Here is a 10038-nt window from a genome sequence, read left to right on the forward strand (position 1 = left end):
ACTTGATTGTTAGATATTGAAACCAAGTATGAAGATTCTGGTATTGTCACTAATGTGAGAGTTTATGCCTGGAAGGCGCTCTAGTCCTTTGGTTGTGAAATGTGGGAGTTTGTTCCGGATTGAGACGACTTTATTATTCGCACATATATTGTGGTCCCGTGTGGCTTGTAGTATTATATGAGCAGGATGTCTCTCGAGATACAGGTCATTCATTGCACCTTAGTCGTGCTTGGGTTTTGTAGCGTAGGGCTCTATCTGTCTCTCCAAGGTAGTATTTTTGCACTTGGCGTACTTGTGGTCGATATTTGGTATTTCATAGGTATAAGCATTATGGCTTGATGGGTATTTACTTATTTATTGTTATATGTGGATCGGGTGGCACGCCGCCACGAGTACGTTATTTGGATCGGGTTGCACGACGCAATGGTATCATGTGTGGATCGGGTTGCACGCCGCAACAGTGAGATGTTGAGTACGGTTCCCTATATTTATTCCTGTGTATTTGGTTTCTCATTCTTTGAGAAGGGTTCATAGCATCTGTTCGGTCATTTTATTCGTTACGCGGGTTGGGTAATTCTTTCCTAGAGTTCATGTTTCCTTATGTATCACATTCGAGTTTGTAGCTTGTTGGTGCATTGATGGCGTCATATGAGATTTTTGGCAGTGATTGAGATGGCTTACTGCCTGAGCATCTTGTACTGGGTGGGACAAGGTTATTGGACCTGGGATCAGTGCGATCGGAGTTATGAAAGGTATATTAAAGAACAAATAACGTTATTTGGTTCAAAATGAGTTAATGGTTCCTACCAGGAGGAGAGACTCCATGATTTATTGCTTTGGTTAGATGGTTATGATTTTTTACACATCTCTTCCGTCGTGGTAGTATCACAAGAGTTGGAACATGGCTTATATGTGTTATGAGGTATACTACGGGCTTCGGGTTAGTGAAATTTCAGCTGTTGTGCTTGGATGAGGCTGCCTTGGGCAAATGAGTTATGCGGCGCATTGTGTGATGTCAGCATGGGTGCATGATCATGTTTTGGTATAGTGTGTAATGACTGGTACGAAGTTTGTATGTTAGAATCAGGTCTTGTAGAGAAATTTGGAAGCTGAAATTTGGTTATAAGGCTTATTGACTAAATAAATAGTAGAATATTCAATCTGGCTTGAGCTAATGTATTCAACTGGGTTATGGTGGCATAGGTAGGTGCACGAGGTGTTAAATAGTGATTTGGACAACTCCGGAGCTGTCCTTAGCACGTTCAAGGACGAACGTATGTTTAAGTAGGGGAGAATGAAACGACCTGACCGGTCATTTTGAGCTTTAGCACGTCCTCCGATGGTTTGAGGCCTTGATTACCTTCACTTCAGGTATTATGACTTGTATGTGTGGCCAAAATTAAATTTCGGAAAGTTCAGAGTTGACTTAGAAAGAAAATTCTAATTTCGGAAGCTTTAAGTTGGAAGAATTGACTAAGGTTTGATATTTGAGTAAACGACCTCGGAATCGGGATTTGAAGGTCTCAATAGGTTCGTATGGTGATTTCGGACATGGGCATATGTTCGGGTTAAGTATCGGGTGGTTTAGAAGCATTTCGACGCTTATTATCAAAGGTTGGCATTTTAAAGGTTTAAGAATTTTATAAGTTTGGTTTGAAGTGGATTTTGATATTATCGATGTCCGTTTGAGGTTTCAAGCCTTGGAATATGTTCGTATAATGATTTGTGACTTGTGCATAAAATTTAAAGTCATTCCGGATTGATTTGGTACGTTTCGGCACAAGATATAGAATTTGGAAATTTGAAAATTTATAAGTTGTTTCGAGGCGCGATTCGTAATTTCAACATTATTTTGCATGATGTGAGGCTAAGTTCGTATTGCAATTTGGGACGTGTTGGTATATTTAGTTAAGGTCCCGAGGGCCTTGGGTGGATTCTAGATGGTTAACAGATCGATTTTTGGACTAAGGAAATGCTGGGATTTTCTTGGTTGCTGGTGCGATCGCTTCTGCGTAAGTTGGGTCACAGAAGCAAGGATCACATTGCAGAAAGGAGGAAGGTTGTCTGATGGCTCGAGAGAAAGAGATGATCTTCAAGGAGGCTTAGAGTTGGTAGCAATCTATTTGTCCATGTGCTACAGAGATGGATTTTTATTTGATGCAACCTTTGTGTAGCGAAGGATGAGGAGGGACATGGTGGGAGGTGTCTCGCGGTGATTGAATTGTTATCAGGTCAAGTATGCACATCAGAGGTCAAGAAGTTTCCTAAGGATATGGGCTAACCGAAGTGGGAGTGGCAGAGTAGCATATGGATTTTGTGATAGGATAGCCACGTACTTTGAGGAAGTTTAGGGTGATTTGGGAATTGTGATGGAAGGTGATTTGGTCTACGGATATTATTTAGGATGTTGGCTACTGTAATGAGGGATATTGAATATGGCAAAGAGGAGTTCGCTTGAAATGAAGAGGGATGTGAAGACTTGATTATCATTTTTGGATGCAACGTGACTTTGAGTTTGGAATGTATTGTCGGACTTTCAATTGATGTTTATGGGGAATGAACCGACTTTTATGGCTGGCGGACGAGTGTGGGCTTCAGAGGGTTTACTAAATTCGTGGTAGTTGTAACCGATGCAGCGTCATTGGAAGATGTCGGTATGGAATTTCCATATGTGGGTTAGCTCCTGTGAACAGGTTGGCGGTTGCGTGATGTTGATGAACTTTCTACGAAGAATTCTACATACTACCCAGCAGGAGGTCGAGTACACGATTGTGGCTGATAATTTGGGATGCTTTATGAAGTGTCTAACAAGAGGTTTTGAGAGATCTGGCGGGTTGACAGTGCGAGATCATGGTAAATGAGAGGGAGGAATCTTTGTGGGTTCCATATTATGTGATGGTAGCTTAAGGCTAAGTGGGGGAGCCCACCGTCTACGATTGGATAGCATGGTTGTCTGCCTGTGTGGTTTCTGGTTATCGGTGCATTGGTGGGTATTTGGTAATTCGAGCAAAGTACTTGATGAATGTGTGCTATACTTCACCTTATCGATTCAGGCGCAGGTTTTGGGAAGACTCGGAGTTTATACTTCTTGTGGATGTGATGTACAAGGAAACAAATCCATCTAGTTGCTTCTTTGGAAGTTTTCATGTACTAAAAGAGTGTTAGAGTTTGATTATACTTAGGACCAGTCAGAGTGGGTGACTCCCAATAGTGGTTCTATTGGGTTCAAGGATGTAAGCGCGGTGTCTAAGGATTTTGGGTTTGTTGTTTGGTTAAAGATCAAGTTTTTGCAGTAGGTATTAAGACAATGTGATCTCGTGATTTGGGTCACTCGGGATGAGTGTTGATCGAGTTTCGTTATGTGTTTGAATGGAACTATTATAATTTCTAAAGCGGGTCAGTAGTAAATCGGAGGAAATTGAGTCGGTTGGTAATGATTTGAATCAATGTGATTGAGGCAATGATCAATTCCTTCGGCATGTTAGTGTTATACAGGTGATATGTGGCGGTACATGCGGGCTTGACAGTCGTCGTAATTTGATTGATTTGGGGAGGTATTTGATTCTAATGGCCTTGTTATGTGTAAATGGATCCCGGAAGAGTTATGATAGATTAGACCTCGACTCGAGGTTTGTATTCTCTGCGGTTATGGGAATTCATTTGTGTGTTGCAATGGTTCTTCTTAAATGAGTTGAGTGAAAGGGATTCTAGCCAATGAAGTGTTTATTCTACTAGTAGTTTAGGGGTTATGAGGAATTCTAGTACTCTCACGTAGCGGAGCGATAGGTGCAATGAGCGGCATGGGAATTGGAAGTTGAGGATCAAGGTTATTGTTCGGTGTTGACAAGAATGTCTTGAGATCAGATTAGCAGGGAAGAATTCAGATGTTTAGAGTAAGATGGCATTTTCTTTAGTGTCACCTCATAACGGTGTCCTGTGTAAGAGGCTTTGTATATTAATTTGCGGACTCTTGGTTTGCTTTAAAGAATTAGTATTGTTGGTGGTATGGAGGTGCAGACCTTGCTACCTGGTGCGGAATTTCGTGGGAGCGTATCCCATGGGAAAATTGTATAAGTGTGACCTATTAGTCCCTTGATTATTAGAGATTGAAACCAAGTATGGAGATTCTGGTGTTGTCGCTAATGTGAGAGTTTATGCCTGGAAGAAACTCTAGTCCTTTGGTTGTGAAATATGGGAGTTTATTTCGGATTGAGATGGCTTGATTATTCGCACATGTGTTGTGGTCCCGTGTAGCTTGTGGTATTATATGAGCAGGATGGCTCTCGAGTTGCAGGTCATTTATTGCATCTTTGTCGCGCTTGAGTTCTGTAGCGTATGGTGCTATCCGTCTCCCCAGGGTGGTATTTTTGCACTTGGCATGCTTGTGGTCAATGTTCGGTATTTCATAGGTATAAGCATTATGGCTTGATGGGTATTTACTTATTTATTGATATGTGTAGTTGGGTGGCACGCTGCCACGGGTACGTTGTTTGGATCGGGTTGCATGCCGCAACGGTATCATGTTTGGATCGGGTTGCACGCCGCAACGGTATCATGCGTAGATCAGGTTGCACACCGCAACAGTGAGATATTGAGTACGATTCCCTATATCTATTGCTATGTATTTGGTTTCTCATTCTTTGAGAAGGGTTCGTAGCATCCATTCGGTCATTTTATTCGTTACGTGGGCTGGGTAGTTCTTTCCCAGAGTTTGTATTTCCTTATGTATCACATTTGAGTTTGTAGCTTGTAGCTTGTTGGTGCATTGATGGCATCATATGAGATTTTTGGCAGTGATTGAGATGGATTACTGCCTGAGCATCTTGTACTAGGTGGGATGAGGTTATTGGACCTGGGATCAATGCGATCAGAGTTATGAAGGGTATATTAAAGAGCAAATATCGTTATTCGGTTTAGAATGAGGTAATGGTTCCTGTCAGGAGGAGAGACTCCATGATTTATTGATTTGGTTAGGTGGTTATGAGTTTCTACACATCTCTTTTATTGTGTCAATATCGCAAGTGTTAGAACATGGCTTATATATGTTATGAGGTATACTACGGGCTTCGGGTCAGTGGAAGTTTAGTTGTTGTGCTTGGATGAGGTTGCCTTGGGCAAATGAGTTATGCGGCGCATTGTGTGATGTCAGCATGGGTGCATGATCATGTTTTGGTACAATGTGTAGTGACTGGTACGGTGTTTGTATGTTAGAATCAGGTCTTGTAGAGAAATTCGGAAACTAGAATTTGGTTCTAAGACTTATTGACTAAATAAAAGGGAAGATCTTCAATTTGGCTCGAGCTAATGTGTTTAACTGGGTTGTGGTGGCACAGGTAGTTCCACGAGGTGTTAAACAGTGATTTTGGACAACTCTGAAACAGTCTTTACCACGCTCGAGGATGAACATATGTTTACGTGGGGGAGAATGTAACAACCCGACCGGTCATTTTGAGCTCTAGTGCGTCATTCGGCGATTTGAAGTCTTGAGTTGCTTCACTTCAGGTATTATGACTTTTACGTGTGGTCGAAATTGAATTTCGGGAAGTTTGGAGTTGATTTGGAAAGAATATTCTAATTTCGGAAGCTTTAAAATGGAAGAATTGACTATGGTTTGACTTTTGAGTAAACAACCTCAGAATCGGGTTTGTAGGTCCCAATAAGTTTGTATGGTGATTTAGGACTTAGGCGTATGTTCGGGTTGAGTATCGGGGTGGTTCAGAAGCATTTCAGCGCTTATTATGGAAGGTTGACTTTTTTAAGGTTTAAGAATTTCATAAGTTTGGTTTGAAGTGGATTTTGATGTTATTGATGTCCGTTTGAGGTTCCGAACCTTGGAATAGGGTCGTATCGTAATTTGTGACTTGTGCAGAAAATTTGAAGTATTTTCGGATTTATTTGGTACGTTTTGGCATAAGATATAGAATTTGAAAATTAAAATATTTATAAGTTGATTTGATGTGTGATTCGTAATTTCAACGTTGTTTGGCATGATTTGAGGCCTCGACTAAGTTTGTAATGCATTTTGGGACATGTTGGTATATTTGGTTAAGGTCCCAAGGGCCTCGGGTGAATTCCTGATGGTTAACGTATCGATTTTTGGACTAAGGAAATGATGGGATTTTTCTGGTTGCTAGTGCGATTGCTTCTGCGGATGCTGGGTCACAAAAGCGAGGAAGGCTGGTTGGGGAAGGCTTCGCAGAAGCGGAAAATGAAACGCTTATGCGGCTTCGTAGAAGCGACAGAGTGGTCGCATAAGCGAGCTGGAGCGCAGAGGCGGCTATGGCTTTGCACCGGCGGTTGCGCAGAAGCAGGAAGGAGTCCGCAGGTGTGATGGGCGTGTTGACTAGTGGACTTCGCAGATGCGCATTTGTGGTCACAAAAGCGACTTTGCATATGCGAAGATTTTGTCCGCGGAAGCAAAAACTGGGTAGAACATAAGGGATCGAACTTGGTCATTTCGTCATTTTCATTTGGGATTTTTGGAGCTCGGTTCTTCGGCAATTTTGAGGAGTTTTCATCATGCAACACAAGGTAAGTAATTCCTCACTTGTGATGAACTAAATGTAAGGTTTATATGTGAATTTAAGGAGAAAAATTTAGGAAAATTGTGGTATTTTGATAGAAGACCTAGAATTTAATGTTATGGATTTTGACAACGATTTTGGAAATGGAATTAGGAATAAATTATATATTTGAGTTCATAATGTTATGGAAATGTTGACTTTGTTGGCTTTTGAAAGAAGTTGGGAATCATTATAAATTGTTAAATTATATGTATTGGGGTATATTTTGATTAGTTTGCACATTGTTTGACTAGTTTTGGAGAGACGGACATCAGTTTGAGGTGTTTGAGTAGCATTGGAGCTAGTTATGGAACTTTCAAACGAGGTAAGTCTCCTATCTAACCTTGTGAGGGGGGAAATACCTCGTATGTGTTATATTCTTATGTGCTATATGTTGTGAGAGATACACACGTACGAGGTGACGAGTGTCCGTGCATATGCTAGAATTCCTGATTATGTCTGGGTAGACTTAGGCTCATGCCATGCTATAATTGTACTATTTGAGTTATCATTGCTCGTTTAAATTCCTTTATTTCGCGTTACGACTTGAGACTAGACTTACATAGGGTGATAGACTCGCTATTGTAGAGATGTGACGAGCTACTTGATTTAGCCGCGGAATAATTGTGCTCCTCCTTACGAATTTCTCCCACGTTATGCATTTTCATCGAAAAGCTTACTTAAAGTTCATAACTTGCACGTTTATTCGTGAACGGGGTCAAGGACCCGTTAAAGCTTCTTCTTCTAATGGGATCGGACCGTTCACCTCGGCAGTATAATAGATACATCTATGGTTCGTGCCATTCGACCCTCGACAGTGCGCACATTATGATGGGATCGGGTCATTCGTCTCGGTAGGATTATGTATCACACTCTCATGGGAGCGGGTCGTTTGCCTCGATAATATAATAGATGTATCTATGGTTCGTGCCGTTCGACCCTCGGTAGTGCACATATTATGATAGGACCGGGCAGTACGCCTTGGCATTTCTATAAAATACTCTTATGGAATCGTGCGTATTATTTGACAAAAAGTTAGTGTATCTGTGAGTTTTCCTGATTTGAACTGTGATGACCTATCTGGTGAGATCTATTATATATATACTCCGATTGAGGTGGTAACTACTAACTGAGAGCGTGAGTTTATTGTTGAGAGGAGGATTATACCACGTATTTATACTTGTTATTTCGTTTATTTATGTTGCCTCACATCTGTTTACTTCTTACTGTATTTGATTTATTGGACCACTAGTAAGCATCGATGTCGACCCCAGTCACTACTTCTCTGGGGTTAGGCTAGATACTTACTGGGTACGCGTTGATTTACGTACTCATGTTGCACTTGCTACACTTATTATGCAGGTACATATATGTCTGGTGGTCTTTTGGGCGCAATGGCGCGACTATTGCAGGGACTTTACCATGAGCGGCATTCCATATTATGATCCGCAGCATATAGAGTCTCCATCTGCGTTATTTGTAATCTTCTGTCTAACTTGTATTTCAGACATATGTTATATTTTATTATATTTCCTAGTTGATGCTCATGCACTTGTGACACCGGATTTTGGGGGCTTCTACTGGATGGTTGGTATGGTTGTTCACATAATTATTATCATTTTACCCTATAAATTCTATTTCATACTATTTAATTAATGGAAATTATGATTTCAAAGTAATAAAAATGAGTAATTAAGTTGATCGATCACCGTTGGCTTGCCTGACGGCGGCGTTAGGCTCAATCATGACTTATAGCAGATTTTGGGTCGTGACAGGTGTCGCATCGGAAGCTACATGGCACTTGTTTGGTTTTTCTATTAGTGAAATGTCGCCAAGTGTATGTTCTATTCAGATTCATCTTGAAGGACAATAATTTTTATTTCATTTAAAAGCAGTGCAGATATACGTACTATTGTAAATAACCCAATGAATAAACGAACTATGCTAACAAAATTCTTTTATATGAATAGAACAGACAAGGATGCTAAAGAACTAAAGTTGTATCAGGAATTTCCTGAATATTTTGTATGCTGTGCTAAGGGTCGAAGCTGGACGTGCCGACAAAAAGGATGTATTATTGGTCGTGTTGTGACATGTCATCCGACAAAAGGCGAGTGGTACTATCTCATGTTGTTATTAATGAACGTTAGAGGTCCAAAATCTTATAAAGATTTATGATATGTCAATGGAGAACCATGTAATACCTTTAGAAAATCTGTTGAAAAACGAGGAATGTTACAATGTGATAACAATTTGATTGAATGCATGTCAGAAGCAACAAGTTATCAAATTCCACACAGTTTAAGACGCTTGTTCGCTACATTATTAGTATATTGTAATCCTGTGAACCCAAGAGAATTGTGGGAACAATTTGAGAAACCAATGTCTAAAGATCATAAGCTACTAGCCAACATTGGAAGAAATGAGATCCGGTTTTAAATTTTGAACCATATTAATGATATATTGTATTCTATGGATGCTGACATAAATGAATACAAAATTGTTCAAGAAACAATCAGGCCTTCAACAATTGCAAAGGAAGTTCATTTTGAGAGGATGATTATTTTCAGTGAACAAGACATATCATTATACAAGAAGTTAAATAGAGACCAACTTAAAGCCTATAATACAATTATTGAAAGAATATTCTCATATAGAGCAGGAGCATTTTTCATTGATGGTCCAGGAGGAATAGGAAAAATATTCTTATATCGTGCTTTACTTGCAACTATACAGTCTAAAAGATATATAGCATTGGCAATGGCTACTTCTGATGTAGCAGCTTCCATTCTTCCTGGTGGACGAACTGCACATTCACGGTTCAAAATCCCAATAAATATTGATGATAATTTCCGTTGAAACATTAGCAAACAAAGCCCACTTGCATGCTTAATTCGAGAAGCAAAATTGATTGTATGGGATGAAGTGTCTATGGCAAATAAAAGAACAATTCAGGCTTTTGATTTGCTCTTGAAAGGCCTTATGGATCCAAATATACTTTTTGGTGGAAAAGTAGTGGTGTTTGGAGGTGACTTCAGACAAACACTTCTTGTTGTTCGTAATGGGAAGAAAGAAGATTTTATTAATGAAAGTTTATTATACTCTAATATTTGGAAAGAACTTGAAAGATTGCCATTATCTGAAAATATGAGAGCAAAGGAAGATCCTCCATTCTGTGATTATTTAATGAGAATTGGAAATGGACAAGAAAAAACAAACTATAAAAATAAAATTGACATACCAGATACTTTAACTATTCCATTTACCACTGAAAGAGAATCATTAGAAAAATTATTCACAGTCACATACCCAAATATGAACACATTCTTTTCAACATCGTCTTACTCAAGTTCTCGCGTTATTCTGACAATGAAAAATGATTTTTTCAATGAAATGAACGATATGCTTATAGATCAATTTCAAGGGACACTAAAAACATTTGTCGGTATTGATGAAACCAATGAACCTAATGACC

The 10038-nt window shown here is 39.7% G+C and overlaps 1 protein-coding gene across 1 annotated transcript; it reads left to right on the plus strand.

The window, feature by feature from the left end:
- Positions 1 to 9035: 9035 nt before the first annotated feature.
- On the plus strand, positions 9036 to 9422 carry LOC138910063 (uncharacterized). Its single transcript, XM_070201283.1, has one exon. The coding sequence runs from the start codon at positions 9036 to 9038 to the stop codon at positions 9420 to 9422; it is 387 nt and encodes a 128-aa protein (XP_070057384.1).
- Positions 9423 to 10038: the final 616 nt, after the last annotated feature.

Source organism: Nicotiana tomentosiformis, chromosome 4 (assembly GCF_000390325.3).
Source record: "Nicotiana tomentosiformis chromosome 4, ASM39032v3, whole genome shotgun sequence".
NCBI classification, from domain to species: domain Eukaryota; kingdom Viridiplantae; phylum Streptophyta; class Magnoliopsida; order Solanales; family Solanaceae; genus Nicotiana; species Nicotiana tomentosiformis.